General features: G+C 44.4%; 1 protein-coding gene across 2 annotated transcripts in view; it reads right to left on the bottom strand.

Annotated features, from left to right (window-relative positions):
• Nucleotides 1-15585, bottom strand: part of TMEM114 (transmembrane protein 114) — a 29566-nt gene extending 13981 nt beyond the window's left edge. For both annotated transcript variants that reach the window (XM_038420075.2, XM_038420077.2), the window contains exons 1-2: nt 15125-15585; nt 13757-13833 (exon numbers count right to left, since the gene is read on the bottom strand). In XM_038420075.2, the coding sequence (XP_038276003.1) occupies nt 13757-13833; nt 15125-15312 (265 nt within the window). In that variant the 5' untranslated portion in view covers nt 15313-15585. The remainder of the gene's footprint in view (nt 1-13756; nt 13834-15124) is intronic.
• Between the last annotated feature and the right edge of the window lie 1159 nt (nt 15586-16744).

Here is a 16744-nt window from a genome sequence, read left to right as displayed (position 1 = left end):
TGGGCAAACTTTTTGACCCAAGGGCCACATCAGGGTGCAAAACTGTATGGAGGGCCAGGTAGGGAAGTCTGTGCCTCACCAAACAGCCTGGCCCCCACCCCCTCCCACTTCCTACTCCCTCCCGGGACCCCCGCCACTAACTGTTCCATGGGACTCCACCCCCTATCTAACCCCCCATCCCCTGATTACTGCCCCCCCGAACCTCTGCCCTACCCAGCTGTCCCCTGACTGCCCAGGACCCCGTGCCCCTAACCGCCCCCCCCCAAGGACCTCACCCCTTATCCAACTGCCCTCTGCTCCCTGACTGCCCCCCAGGACCTCTTGACCCTGATCCAACCCTCGGTCCCCACTCAGAGCAACATGTCTGGGAGCTGCGCCACCTGGCAAGTATCAGACACACTGCCCTGCATAAGCACACAGTCCCACCACACAGAGCGCCACCCCTGCGGCGGTGTGACAGCAGAGGAGGGGAGGGGGGACAGCAGGGGAGGGGCCAGGGGCTAGCCTCCTGGGCCAGGAGCTCAGGGGCTGGGCAGGAGGGTCCCACGAGCTGGATGTGGTCTACGGGCTGTAGTTTGCCCACTTCTGGTCTATTCCCTGATGCCAGTAGCCTGCCCATGAGCATAAGGTCTCAGCGTGGCTCTCACCAGCCTTCGTATCAATTTTCAAAACATAACAAGTGCCCTTCTAGTCACAGGTCTCCCCAAATGCATCCTCCCTGAGGTCTTAGTTACCAGACACTCAAACTGTTCTCCTCTGATTCGTCATCCCAAGGAGTCATACCAGATCCCCCATTATCAGCTCACTTTGGCTCTCACAGACTGCACACCAGATGAAAATAAACCAAGTTTTCAGAGGATGCTCTTTAACAGCCAGTGACCCTCTCACTCCACTTGCTTTGAATGATGAGTATGACCTGTCCTGAATTGACATACCCCTATTAAATGAACCTTGGATCCAACTCTAAATGCTGCATTGATTGGAGAAGTTTAGGACTCCTGAAAATTAAATACACTTGTGTGCATTAATGCTTTCCGGTCCTCAAGCTAAAGTTTACATGGGATGCAATCTTCAGCAGATGGATGGTCTCCCCTTATGGCTACTGATCCCTAGATGCTCTCTGGAACTTCCTCGGACAGTAGATTGATACATTTAACCAGCCATTTGTTCTGTTGCCATCTGAGAAACCCTAGGAATCACTTCAGAGCTAAGAGTGCTAGGTGTTAACAAATGTTAAGAGCCAAAGGATCTTCAGATCAACTCCCACACAAACTAAAGGATATGACTCGATATGTCACTTAGAGTTAAACTCTAGTTGGTATTTAATATGTACCATAGAACCTAAAATGGTGTGTTGAGTGGCAGTAGTAAAAATAGCTCCGACTGTCTCCTGGAACTTAATTCAAACGGCATGAATTCTGGTCGGGGAGCAGGGAGGAGTAATAGTACTGTATTCCTAGGACACAATAAAAGCAGGATCAGGCCCAGCCTTATGCTTCCTGTAGACACTGAGTCTGATTCTGCTTTCATACTAGTTTTACATCCGCGTAACTTCATTGACTTCTATAGGGTTATTTTACTCCTGTGCATGTCAGAGGAGAATCTGGCCTTTTGGGGGCAAAGCGTAATATCACTCTGCAACTAAATTAAAGGAGTAAAAATTTAATGGCTCAATTCTACCCTCAGAACTGACATTGGTGGGAGTAGCACCATGTAAACAAAGGCTATCATTAGGCCTGTAGAATGACCCCATGAGCAGCAAGGCTGACTTCATTCCAGATCTGTTACCTGCTTTTCAAAACACTGTCCTTCACTAGCTGATATAGCAGGATAAAAGGGCTAATGAACCGTTGCTTTCCTGTCTCTAGTTTTACTTCAGTGAGTCAAGGCCTTAACTAAATGTTGTGGATTTAAATATAATGCACTTCTTCTTGCAACATGCTTATCTGGATACAGTACGTCCTCTTGTATTAAAAGACAGAGCCCACTGCAGAGGGAACAGAAATCCACTTCAGGCTATCATTCTTCCAAATGGATTCACAAAGTGATGGAGCACTTCCCATGTTTAACCATGCAGGCTTGGCTAGCTAATGTTAATCTCCTGTGACAGCCACACGCAAAATCACACACTCTCTTTAATGCCTTCTCCACTAGAAACAAATTTCTGGGATAGCCTAGGTGAAACCCGTGCATCCTCCCAGGATGGAGTACTGCTCTCTCTAGGTGTGGTATTGGGTTCCAGTGGCTTATGAGAAAATGTGGTGATTTGAAATCTCCTAATTAATTGTGCAGCATCAGGTTAAACAATGCATTTAGCATTTATACTGTGTGACTCCAAAGCCTAATACCCATTTTGTTCCACTTCAATACAGACAGTCATTGCCTGGGAAACTTTTTCTGAAATGCTGCCATGGAAACTGTTCAGTGATCCAAACTCAGGCCTTCCGGATTGTCATTAAGCTATTACACTGTGCCATAAGTGACCAAACTAGTCTGTGGAAGGATGCTATTTTATATAGCTTTAGAACTCTTCTGGCCTCAGTGATCCGTCTATGCAAGCGGCTCAGATGTGATTCCTGCTGATACCCACTCCATTTCCTGCTTTTCTGGGGTAGATTGAAACTCATGGTCATATGTGTCCTATAATCATGATCATTCTGGTGACATGGAGAGATTATATGGTTTAAAAACCTATTGCTTTATTTAAGAAATTTCACCCTTAGTAGATCAGCAGTGTGGTTGGAACAGCCTGTTTGTTTTTTGTTCATTTTTTGTTTTCACTCTTTGTTGGACAATCTCATCTGCAGTCAAACTAAATAATTCAAATGTTTCTGGAAAACAAATGCTAAAATTTACAAAAGTGGCCAAAACTAATTCGTTTCAAACTTCAACCAAATGTTTGTGGGAAATTTCTTGCAGTATTTATCCAGATCTGTAAATATTTTAAAGTCATCATTCAAGATGGAGTATTGGAAGTAGCCCCTACAAGCGTTTACTGAATTAATCAGAAAATCAGATGATGTAAATGGAGTTATGCCAATTTAGGATCTGGCCCTATATTTTTAATTCCATTCTCTGCTTAATCTTATTGTGTTGACTGCAAAAAAAAAAACTATTTATTTTAAGGAGAAAAAAAAGTTTGGTTTTGAGTGTCTGGGAAATAGCCATGCCAAAGCTATAAAACAGGCAATAAGCATTACTGCCTTAGAAGGAAGAAGAAAATATCATAATAAAATATGTCCTTCCCATTCTCTCCCCAAGCCCCATGTTCTGTTTGTTTTTAGCCTAATGAAATTCTCAGATCAAAACATTCATCTAGTAGTCTGATCCATTTGGAGTAATAGTCACTGCAGATCTCTGAGTCTGAGATAATCTCATTAAATCACTGAAGAACTTCTATAGGGAACCAAGCACAGTAGCTCAGAAACTAATAAAATCATTATAGCATACTAAGTACCTACTACACAATTTAAACTAAAAACACTTAGTTATATTAGTTAACTTCATTTAGTTTGTACCACAATGAATTGGCCTTTAAGAAGCAAGGTCCAGCTTTGCAATGTTACTGATTTCATTTTAGAAAGAGGAGATTTTGGAGACTGTAATTCCAAGGGATCATGGGTACTGTAGGCCTCAGAGCAAGGTATGCTGGGAAATGAAGCAGAGATATAAGTAAGATCCCTTAATTCATAAAGGGAACAAGACCATTCTTGGGACTCTCAAGATGAAATGGGGGCAGTGGCTCTGGGAGAGGCCTAAAGGGACAGCCAAAGGGCTGTGTAAAGTACCACATGGCAGGGGTGATGCTCTACTAGAAAGCCAGAGCAATCCAATCCCAGAGAGGGGAATCAAGGGACTGGGCATCTGTTTATACTCCGGAGACAGGAGTAGAGCTAAAGAACCCTTTAAGGTGGACTTCTGTCTGGTAGTTGAACTGTCTTTATGCTGGAAAGATAGGTGTCTTAATTTAGCCAGAGGGCTAAATGAATTTGGTTTGAGAGGGAAACTGAGGGAGCAGCTGCATTATCATAACTAGGAGATAAGCCATTGCAGCAAAGATTCATTGTCCCTCTACAGGAAACATTAAATTTCCCATAGCTATATAGTTCCAAGTAGGCAGATGTTAAGAGGTACTTAAGTGACTTTGGAATTGACAATGATTTAATCATGCTTTGCAGGTGTCTAATGTATTTATTGCTGTGGTGCATGCAGTAGGTGAAAGCAAACCAGGATTTCAGCCATTAATAATGATTTTCCCTCTAGACTTTTCTTTACTTTAATCTTTTGTCATTTGTTTCCTTGCACGCAATCACCCCAGCCCTGCATCTGGATCCACATAGGTGCAGAGCTGATTGCAGGTTCAAGACACAAGTTGAAATATTATTGTTGCATTAAAGCACCTCCCTGCAGGCCTGTGGCAGTGCCCATTGTGTTTGACCTCATAAGAGGGGAAACTGGATCTGCTGGCATCAAGAGCACCATCTGATCCAAAATAGTCTCATTTTGCTCAAGCAGCAAATAATTATGCACTTCTTTTGACTGTATTTTTAAACCCAAATCAAAATAGAATTGAAAAGTCTTTATCAGTTTAGCGTTAGAAAATATACCAAAAAGTTACTGACTAAAAGATCTTGGTGTACTAGTAGAGGCCCATGATTTGAGAAGAGAATCCCGATCCATTCTCAGGGATCTGCAAACTATACAAAAATCATATAAAACCGAAGTCACTTTTATTAAAGAGTGTGTGTGTGTGTGTGTGTGTGTGTGTGTGGCAGTAGCACCCACAAGCCCCCGTCAGCATCAGGGTCCCATGAGGGTTGGTGCTGTACATACATAGGAACACCATGAGCCCTGTCCCAAATTGATGTTAGTTCAGAAATCAGTTAGGGTTCCTGTTTGTAGGATCTGGTCCTTAAATTCAGTTCAAAAAGCTATATGGGCTGGGCTATCTAATCAGTGCACAGTGGTGTAATACAGGCAGAGCACTGTACATCTTATAGTGGTATGAGTGGGTTTGCCAAGGATCAGGTTTCCTTACTTCTTGAAAACTGAAATTTAAGTTTATAGCAGACTTTTTGTAAGAGAATGCTAACAGTAGGTGTGCAGTAAGGTATCTGCTGGTGAATTCCCCCTGCAGGTCAGGTTGGTTGTGATCTTCAACTAGGTCCAGCTTGGAGAGCAATTCTCATTAAAGCTGGTTGAAAATTTTTGAAATTGTGTCTGTTTTGCAGAGTTAAAAATCATCTCAAATCATTACAGATACTTTTTGCTTAGTGAAAACTAGGGGTTTTGGTAAATGAAAATGTATTTCCAATATTTTTTCATGGTAATGAGAGAAATTCCAAAAGTTAAATTTTTTCCCATTTAAAAAATATATTTTCCCTTTAGACTCTGTTTTTGGTTCCTCCCTCCCTCCCTCCCGCCCATAAACAAACTCTTTATTTCAAAGCAAGGACCTAGCTGTAATTCTGATATGCCCAGAATGCACACACTTCTCTCCCATTGCATTTGACTTTGGTCACTGCAGAACCTGACCTTAATGTTACATTGACTTGGAGCAATGCCTCTCCTGCTCACAAATGACAAAACTACTTTCATAGAGCCTGATTCAGCTCACCTTCAAATCTATGGGGACTCTTCTGACATTTAGTGAGAGCTTGATTGGGTCTACAATGAAGGTAGCTCCTCTCTCTCTCTGCTCACCTCCCAAACCGGACACAGGAAATCACATTAGGAATTTAGGACAGACTTTTGTTTTGCTGATAGCTGATACCTTTTAAAGGAGGTTCTCACTGGCAAGTGCTGTTTAACCCTAAAGGTAATCACAGGATTCTAATTACTATCTGGATTATGATAAATGCATCTTGAATGCTAATGCTTTCTTTTGTTCTACTGTAAAGGAAAAGCAACACCAGGTATTGCAGAACAACCTTTCCATTTTGCAGAGGGTGATCTTCCCTCTGAATCACTGTTGAACCAATGCCCTTGCACAGTATTAAGGTAGTTAACTGCCAGGAGTTCTAGTCTTTCAGATTTAATGTAATTCTCACAAGTAGCTAACAGTTTAGGTTTAAAGATCCTATGGTAGACTTCTGTAATAGTCAGGCTGTCCTGACTGTTTTGCACTTATGTAACTGTATCTTGACTAATGTATCTGATTTCCCCCTGCAATACCAGTTGGCTACAATATTCACTTTCATCTTCCGCCTGTAATCATTGTGCTCCAGTAAACACCTCTGTTAGGTAAACCAAGTGATCTGTATATGAGCCACTAATAATGACTCAAAATTTTTGGATGCACTATATAAATATAAGCTACTCTGCTAATGCAAGCAAGTTTCAGACCCTTTGTATGGAGGTATTTGTATCTACCGCCACATCCGGTGCTGCTGTTGGCAAAGTGCATTCTTGCAGAAATGGGCCCAAAAGCACAATTTGACCTGCACTCTCCATTTGAGGCCAACAAGCTTCTGTCATGCCCTAAAGTCAAAACTGTAGGAAAAGGAACTATCGGTTTCTCTAAAGTAGAGAAGAGACTTGAATGAGATCTTCTCTTCCATCAGCACCACCAAGTGCTACTGTTAGCAAGGCAGAGGAAAACTCGCATCTCCAGTTGAGAGGAATTTTAGAAATTGCTGTGCAGGAACAAATGATTGATTCATCTCGTTCCATATCTGACAGTGGCCAGTGTTTTAGAAGAATGTGTAAACATCCCATGAGGCATTTGATCGTGGGGTTGGAGGGGAAAATGAGAAAAGTGGAAAGAGAGGAAATGGAAGCCTAATGTAGAAGAAAATGTAGCTTGTGTCAATTCCATTAGAGAAATTGCTTGAGTAGCTTAACCATGTGCAAGATGACTTCTCCTATTAACAAGATGTGAGGTGATTACCTGAATAATGGCACTGGCAGCACAGACAGCTTTGGCTTACATACCCGATCTTTCCAAGTTGTCAGGACTCAATCTGAAGCAGACAGTAAGCAGAGTCCCTTTGTAAAGGAAACTAGCGGTTAGGAGATGTGAGCTATTAGAAATCTGTGGGAGGGAATGCTAAAGCTTTTAACACATCCGCTTTCACCAGTACTCCTGCTCTCATTCATGCCCAGGGCACAGACTTTTCCCAGGCCGCCTTGACACATCTAGTTCCATACCCAGCCAGAAACCAAAAAAACGGTATCTGAACACTTTGAGACCAGTTGTATGTGTAGCTGCAACTTCAGTGTGCTGCAGCTTTCTGTGTAAGAATTCTGCCTTCTAGGGCTGTGATCTGTGTGAGGGACTATTTGAGATGGAGGATCACAGAGGGAGAAATCTCTACTTTCTTTCTCATGGAGGATTTATAGTCATTATTTGTCTTGCTAAATCTGAAATATGTCTTCCATATGGATTGGGCATGCTGTGCTCACTACCTATGGAAGATATAACCCTTTGGGGGAGGGGGAGCTGGTACTTTCAGATCCAGAACCCCACATTGCCAAAGCTCATGGGTGTTCATATCTGGCTGCAGCTCTAATTTAAAATGATTCTGTTAGAGCTAGGCTCTAGAATGGGCAATGGCTGAAAGACATTACTTCTCTGACCTTTATTTTCTCTAGGCCTAGGTAGGTATTTGGAGCTATTTTCTAGCATTGTGAGGATCCCTGTGATGAGCGATGTATATGGAAAGGGGCTATGTAAGGAGTGGGGTTCAACTGTGCCTGTATGGTTTCCACGTGGTAACTGAAGCCTGACAATGATGATTAAAATGTCAGTGTTGATAAATATTTCACTTTTGCTGTACGCACATGAAGGATGATCCTATTGGCCCTGATCTAAAGCCCATTGAAGTGAATGGGAGTGTCTCAGTTGACATCAATTGGCTTTAGATTGGGAAGTACTTCTTAATAACCCAATCATCTGTGCATGGCATCTGGCTTCTGAGGAAGCAGGTTTGTGGATGGAGCTTTAGGAGAGCATCACTACTTTATTTTTATCAGTTCAATCCTTGACACTGAAAGACTTTGATAACCAGAGACTTATTCAGAGTGGGGATGGGGCACGCTCAGGGGACGGAGCAGAATCATGTCTGGGGCTGCTGGCCCCGCTGATCAACTCCTCCCCCTTTCTCCAAGTGCCTCCTGCACACCCTGGAATAGCTGTTCCCCGGTGTGCAGGAGACACTGGGAGGGAAGGGGAGGTGGAGAAGAGGAGGGGCAGGGGTGGAGTGGGGGTGAGAAGAGGTGGGGCTTTCGGGGAAGGGATGGAACGGGGGCAGGGGCTGAGCGGGGCAACTTGGGGGTCTGAAAAATTTTAAATCAAAATGGGGGTCCTCAGGTTGCTAAAATTTGAGAACTGCTGCTCTAGCTGATACTTCACTGGTGCTCCCCTTAAGGCTGCTTGCCTATCTAGTTGATGCAACAACAGCCTTTTAAAAAAACACACATGAATCTGTATCCAAATGTTTTCCAATTCATTTAATCAGCCAACCTTACCAGCTTAGAGTTACTTAACTGTAAGTCAATTCTGGATAAACTGTTTATATTTATTACAGGCAAGTTATAGCATTTGTGTGGAGCCCAAGTAAATGGATTGCATAGATGCAGTTATAAAGTCTAATTGTGCTGAAATGCAAAACCTGTAAACTCAGTTCGTATTATATTCTAAACTAAACGAATTGGAATTATTGGAATGAGTCCTTTTAACTGGGCTCTCTTTCATCAGGCTAACCAATGAGCATGTCATTTTTAATAAACTGCTACTGTCCAAGCAAAATATGTAAGCCACTCTGTAAGATAGTGGCCATTCTACATTTTTTTTTCTAGAAATGGGATTTAAATTAGAATGAAAAAAATATTCTTTGAGATACGCAAATAGTCTCTAAGTCTAAACCATCATTATAAAGCCAATTTTATTCAAATCCGCTCCGTCCCCTCTTTCTCTCTCATTTCCTGACAGTTTTGAAGACCTGTTTTTTCTTATTTCCAAGCCAACAAGACTTGTCTAATCATAAGCAGAACCCCCTTGTATCCTACAACTCTGTGGCTGCAGAATCCTGTTCTTGATGAAGAATTGTGCTTTGAAATCTGAGCTTTGTTGCCTAAATTATACTTCTAGCCCACACAATGTAAAAATAACTTTCCAAATGTGAATTAAGTGCCAACTACTACACTGCTTTTCTGGGTCTGAAAACAGCCTAAACTAGCTGAAACACCGGAACTGAGGTGTTAACTGTCCAGTTCATTTCACTGGGAAGTTTCCTGTAAACCCTCATTTAAATGCCAACAGCCAATCACTTTGTTACTTATGTCTTCCAAAGTGTGAAGACCCAACCCTCCCCACATCGTCTGCTGACTAAACCTCCTGCTTCCCCCTTCCAACTGCAGTGAAGCCTGTTTTGTCCCTATAAATTATCTGTGCATACTGAACATGCAACATGTAGAGGTTTCGGGATGGAACTCGGTCTGCCTGCATGCCTGCATTGCACTGGACGTGGGTTCCCAATCCTATCTGAGTGCTCTGATTGCTATTGCAACACCAATAACAATAGGCTAGTGTAAGCTCAATAGCACAAGGCTTACTGCGCTCAGTGCTTTATATGTTGTCATGGTTAAATCTAACTCCAGCTTCTGCTGAATTCCCAATCTGCTATACTGGAGACTCACCACAACCAGAATCCTTGCTGTAGGATTTGGGTCCAGCTTGCCAGGGGATACCTGGGTTCTTGATCTCTGGCTTTTAGAGTGGTTCATCCGCACCCAGGACACAACTATTGCCTTCAATCAGAAATGGAAGGACCATTGGTGGGGCAGAAGGTGTCATCCTAAACTAGTCAAAAATGAAACCCTGCTTGACCAGTTTGTTTGCAGTTTCTGGAATTTGTAGAGGGAGCAAAGACTATGGTTACTATGAATCAACTTGAAGTGCGCACAGATTTCTGGGGTACTTGCTACACACTGAGCTTTGAGGCATTGCCCTTCATTAGGGTCCCCCAACCCGCTATAAGAGCACATAGCATTTTTGCTGTCATGTTCCAATGTACAGTCTGTATTTAAACTTATGAGCAGCGGAACTGCCATACAAGAAAAGCTAATGAGTCACTCAGTGAGGTCTGCTGAGGACTGGCCATAGGTTTTGAAGGACCTTATGCAAATTAATATGTGCAAGGCCCATCCAGCTTCCTCATACCTGTGACCAGACCTATACCTCCATGTACGCACTCCCTGGACACCTCACGCCTGCCTGCTATCCCTTCCCATCTAAGTAAAAGCTTCTGAAGTCTATGGTGACACAAACATAGCCTGGGAAGGCAGGAGATGAAGCCAAAAGACTTGTTGGCCATAAGTCAGATGGGCACCGTGGGACAATGGATGAAGAATGGGATCTGGACTGAGAGGCTGCTTGTGTTATAACAGCTGTAGGAATGGAGCCTTACCTGCATAAAAGCTTCACCCTTAGGGTGAGAGAGGAGTGTACTGAACAACTGCATTCTCTTACCATATGATCAGGTGGTCACTGAGTACCATTTTACAGGTCTTGGTGAGTAGAAACTGCAATAGCTTCTTATTATGGCCAGTGTATTTCATTATAGTAGATCATCTGGTTGGACTTTGCTGGTCACTGATCTACTTTTGTATAGTGATATTTTATAAGGGGAAAGACTTGTTGGCACCACATTGATATTTCAAGTGGTTGCAAAATAAAGATAGCTGCTTCAATCTTCACCCTGTCTCCTTCAGCTTCTGCATATGAAAGATAACCATACCCCACTTTTTAAAATAGTGTCTCCCAGGCTGGAGTATGCAAGCCATATATAAAATTCCTGTTACACAAACTTGTATCTCAAAGACATGTGGTACCTGTTGATATGTTTTTATCTGTTCTGTAGCTTACAGCTAGCAGGGGCTTTGGGGATCTTAATATTTCAATTCTCCCAAGTATATTCTTAATCTTAATCTGCATGCTGCAAAATCCATGAAGCAGCACATAGATGCTAGTTGAACATTTTGCAGGAGAAGATGCAATATGGAGCCCTGTGAAATTATTTATTTTTTAGATTTTTTTTTCTGGAATTTTATGTTACTTCATTTTATGCATGTAGGGGGTGTGGGGATGGGTCCTGCCCTGGTGCAGGATTGCAGAGTGAGTCTTCCATGGAAACTCCTTTCCAACCCAGTACTCTGGGAGTTGCAACCTGGTGCATGGGGTCTCAGTGCTACTCAAGTTTGACTTGGCTGCCCCCTGTCATCATGGCAGAAAGACAGCTGGGCCACACCTGAGAGACATTGTGACCCTTTGTGCCAGGCTGCAATGCCACTTACTCAAATTTGACGCAGCTGCCCAACACTCCTAGTCATGATGCTGCTGTGGGGAGAGTTTTATAATTTTTAATACCTTTTTTGGTTCTATTTCATGTTGTTTTGCATGTCTGAAAAATACAGAGCTCTAACAGTATGTATGTCTAAACAGTATGCAAAAAACTCTCACTGACGTCAATGGGCTTGATACTCCACTACGTTGCACTTTACATAATCATTTACGTCTATGAAAAATGACTAGCATGAGCAGTACCAGTTTACAACTGATTTGTGCATGTATAAATTGCTACACAAGGTGAAAAAAGAGAATCTGGGGGACTGAAGAACTGAGCCCAAATACCCACTCACCAGAGGACTTTACTGCAAACTGGAATGCCATGCCAACATAAAGAAAACTAATCTAGTTAAGATTGGCAGTCTGTCTTTTTGTTTGGTTTAAAAAAATCCTATGGGAAATAGACATCCTGCCTGAGTCTGCTGTTTAATAAAAGCATCTAAAGGCTTGTGAAGAAAACTGCACTTTAGGGTACAGTTTAAATCAAACATCAGTAGCTCAGAGGCAGAAACATCTGACATTTTAAAAAAATTCACCTACAACTTATCTTTTGACAGGTTTCAGAGCAGCAGCCATGTTAGTCTGTATTCACAAAAAGAAAAGGAGTACTTGTGGCACCTTAGAGACTAACAAATTTATTTGAGCATAAGCTTTCGAAAGCTTAACAACTTATCCTTTGTTTGCCAATCACCAGATGCTTGTCTGCCATATATATAGGCCTATCCTCTTTGTCTTAAGTGCCATGATGTCTACATCTAACGATAACAGTCAATAACTTGTGGTAAGCATTTCTGTATGGTAATGAAGGCAATAATGCTGTCTGCAATTGACACTATCAGCACCAGGCCCTATCCTGCCCTCCCAGCACACCAAGAAACAGGTCAAAAAACTCTCATCTTGTGGAGCTGCTTTCCACTCATTGTAATGGATTGGAAAGAAGAGGGGCTTTGCAACTTCCCAGCCTGCCCAGGACCTAATCTTGCAAGGTGCAAATGAAGTTGATGGGAATTGGAGCCATTTGGAACCTTGCAGGATTAGGCCCATAAGAAGACTAGACAGGCTGCATGGCCTTCTAAATCTGCAGAATGCGCAAGATTCACTAGGAAATCCTACAGATGTCAGGCAGAGGTGAAAGTAAGGCGGTACAGGCCGGTACGGCATACCGATAAAAAGTGGTCACCTGTACCAGCCCGTACTGCTGACTTAAAGGACCCTGCTTAAAGCACTGCCACAGCAGTGCTTTAACGTCGCTGTTTCTTTTGCGCCCCCCATCGGTGGCCCTGCCAGGTGTGCTTTAACGTCCCTGCTGCAGCAGTGATTTAACATCCCTGCCCCTTTTGCCTCTCCCAGGCCACCAATGGCAGGGATGAGGGTGGGCAAAAGGAGCAGCTACCCCAGGCCCTTTCGGTCACTCCTGGTGGCATGGGTGGGCTGGCTGGGGGACAATGCCTCCCAGTCCCGCCCTTTCCGCCCGAGATCCTGCCCTTTCCAGGGCAGGCAAAGCTGCCCCCTCCCCTGTAAGAGAAAATTTACTTTTACCCCTTATGTCAGGCCAAATAAAGCTTGTGTGCAAGCAAAGTGGCTCTGCACTACTGCCCAACATTCTTTTGTGGTAGCATGGTTCACTTGGGAGCCATGCTGCTATTTGTTGTTCTCCAATCCCCAAGGAAACATTTGGGAGATTTCAGTGTGGAGGAGCAGCAGCAGAAGAGAATTGCTGGTCCAATCAGCCTTCTCCTACAATATCTACAGTATCTCTAAGGATTGATGGGGCAGCCAATGCCAGGTACAAAAACACAAGAGGTGGTGGTTCTTTGTTGAATCCTCCTTATAACTCTGTAATCATGTGGTGTGGTTTTATTTCCATGTGTAGTTCTCAAAGCACTTAACAGGAGAGATTAAATGACAAGGAAACTGATGCACACAGAACAGACTTATCCTGGATCAGAGGTTAAGAAATAGTTGCTAATAGTAAAATATCACTAGCAGATCTTTCATCCTGAGCAACAGCCAACTATTTACTTCATTTGAATTGAGAGTGTTTGTTACCTTACACTAAGTGCTCAGCAGCTTGCAATATCAAGCCCTAAATTGTGCACTTCCCATTGTCAGTACTGAAGATATTTTCAGGGCATACACTGATGCACAATCACCTAGGTCCAGTCCTGATCCTATTGAAGTCCTTTAGGAACACACCTGACATCAGTTGAGCTATTAATATTAATTCTGGGTGGCAGCCCCTTACAGCCTTGCTCAGGGATGAGGGCCCTACTGTGCTAGGTGCTGCGTATACACCTAGTGAAAACACGGCCCCAAAGTGCATACATTATATTCCAGACGTAGGTCATTGCTTTCATCCCATATGATGCAGGGGGGTGAAGACATGCAAATAATATAAAAGTTACTCACTTAAGAGTTGTTTGTGCGAAGCAGTCATGTTGTTGTTCTTGTACCAGAAAGGGTTCATCAAAGGGAAGCATTTACTCCTACCTGATAGAGAAGGGGGAAAATAGTATGCAAAGTTTAGTATTGCAAATGAAAATAGAAGACTTTAGCGTGTGTTCTCCTCCACATGCACATACAGCTCCTACTACGTCCTCCCCTTAATCAGTTCTTTTTGTGTGAGGGTGAGAATTTCAGTACTTGCCTAAATGTGTTCCCACTGGGTGAAATCCTTCTCATTGACTTCAGCAGGGCTAAATGCTCATTGAATTCAATGGGGCCAAGATTTTTCTGAATGGGAGCAACGGTCAACCCTGATGCTTTTGAAAATCCCACCTGAATGCTTTTTCATATCCAGGCAACATCCTTTCTCCTCCCCGCTTGATACACATTAATCACTGTTTGGGCTTAATTCTGTGATTCTTATTTTTTATTTAAATTAATTCAGACATCATGGTGATTTGCATGCCCGGAGAAGGTAAATAGAATGGAAAATCCTATCCCAGCAGGAAAGGACTTTATCAGCCTTGCATTCTAGACCAAGGCTGTAAAATATGCTCCAAGATTCAATTTAACATATATCCTTCTTTAAAATATTGCTGTTGGTCATTTTAAATCTCACCATTTGGGGTTAAAGTTCAATTTATTCCTTTTATCTAAAGAAAAAGACAAAAGTGGCTTAAGTATCCCCCCGTGTCAAGTCCAAGCATTTAAACCACACAATTTTACATTTTAATCTAGAAGGCATGAGCTGCCTTTCTTAATTTTGGTTGCATTTATGATGAAAATGTATTTTTTTAAGTTTTAGTTACATAAAAATACATGTTTGCACTTCTTCTGAGAAGTATTATTGTAAATCCTAAATCTTGGCGGGGGAGAGGGGGAATGAATTATGTTAAGAAGCTAGAAAGTTTCATAGCCTCACTCTCTTATTGCCTATTGTGTCTAGTTAGTGCAGTTTTTCTGGGACATATGCCACCTAATCAATTGGTGAGATTTCTCACTTACCTAAATACAGATAAAGAGATGCAACTCCGGCTTTTAATCTTCCCCACTGTGCTTATTAGTCCGTGTAATTGTCATAACAATACCTAGGCACTGTGTGTGTTTAATAAACCTACTCTCATTAACGGGGGGAAAGCCACTGTTTCAGGAGTCGGAGAACCAGTGCCGGGGAGATTTTTCCAGGCAGTGTCAGGGATGGGGACATTGTTGTTGTGACTAAACATCTGTCCCCAAGGTCCCTGCCCTGAGACTGACTCCCAGCCCCCTGGAAGGACACTGCGTCTAGCTGCCCTGCGGATCCCTAGAGGGCTGCAGGAGGTCGAGGGGTACTCACGTCTGCAGGTCCGCCAGAGTCCCGAGTGGGAGCTCAGCGTCGCGGAGGAATTGTTTAACGGCTCCAGTTTGGAGGCATCGATGATGTACCAGAAGTCGGTCCCTATAGCTACCACCAGCAAGATGAAACTTAACACGCCAGCCAGGACCACGAACACGGCGAGGCCACTTAACTTGATCTTCATGGTGCTGCTGCCTTGGGTCTCCGGCTGCCTAGCGTCCGACGGGGACACCCCCAGCGCTCAGCCCCGGCACGGAGCGCGGCCAGCCCTGCTGCGCCCAATCCGGCCCCCTTCGCCCCCGCTCCGGGAGCTTCCCAGCCGCTGCAGCGCGAGTCTACCGCCAGGAGCCAGCCCCGGGCAGCTCCCGCAGCCCCGGCTCCGGTCCCCTCCAAGCCACGCCGGGCGGGAGGCTCGCTTTGCCAGCGATCCCAGCGCCTCTCCCCGCCTGCAGCCCCAGCCCTTCGCCTTCCCCGGAGCACGGCCGGCAGCGGGCGGGACCGCCGCTTCCTCCACCACCGCGCTCCGGGCAGCTCCCCGGCCAGCCCGCTCTGGGCCAGCCCTTGCCCGACCTGCCCACTGCCCTGGCGAGGTGCGCGGGTCAGCACCACGGACAGCTCCCCGCCCCCGCAGAGTCCCGCCGGGAGCACAGGGGCGCGTTGGCCACGTGTTGTAAGACACGGGGACCAAAGCCCTGGGAGCGCGTAGCGGCCAGATGCAAGGGCGGCAGCTCGCAGCCCCGCCGGCTTCCTGGCTGCGAGCGGTTCCCGCCGCTGGGGAGGATCCTGCAAACACCCCTCCCCTCTGCACTGGCTCCCTCAGCCCTGCCGGCGTCTCCTGCTCTGCTTTGGCTCTCCGTCTGCCCTGCTCTCCCTCCAGCCTGTCCGTGGCAGGCCTGGCATGGCCCTCCTTGAAGGACCTGTCCAGTGTCCTCACGGCAGCGTTAACGGGGGAACTTCCCTGCCCCTGTGCATGACGCCAGGAGCAGGGGTTCTTTGCACTGCAGCAATGCCCTGGGGCACTGGAGAACTGCAGTTGAGAGCAATCTTAATCGTGAGGCTCTGGTTCTTCCTTAACAGGTGAATGCCTGCAGATGTTTGATCGCTAAGTAGTAATTACTTAGCCCTTTTCATCAGTACCTCTCAAAACAGTTTTAAAAGATGGATTTGTTGGGGGGGGAGAAGGGGGGAAGAGTCATCAAAGCCTCCTTAAGGGATTTGAATACTTCTTAGAAAATAATCGGAATTCAGTATCCAGATCTCCTAGGAGCTTTGAAAATCTCAGCATCGTTGTCGCATGCAGGAATGGAAAGACTTCCCTTGGTGCAAATCAGACTCTTATTTATGGGGAGGATGTGGAAGTACAGACTAAGTGTTTGAAAATAAACGTTTTCTTACATTTTGAACACTTTTTTTTTTGTTGGTCTCTTTTTTCCAGCTAATTCATGATGAAGTGTACTTGTGGGTTTTGGGTTTTTTTTTTTTAACCTTTCCAAATGTAGGTCTGAGTGGCATGGGTTTCTTTAATCCATATCAGAATGGGGGGATGGGAGAAAGGGGAAGAACTGCTGCAATACATGACTTTCAGGTAGTGTATGGCTCAGCTATATGTATCTTGC

This window comes from Dermochelys coriacea, chromosome 10, assembly GCF_009764565.3.
Source record: "Dermochelys coriacea isolate rDerCor1 chromosome 10, rDerCor1.pri.v4, whole genome shotgun sequence".
Classification (NCBI taxonomy): Eukaryota; Metazoa; Chordata; order Testudines; family Dermochelyidae; genus Dermochelys; species Dermochelys coriacea.
Note: the sequence above shows the minus strand (reverse complement) of the source record. Positions and strands in the feature narration are given on the sequence as shown.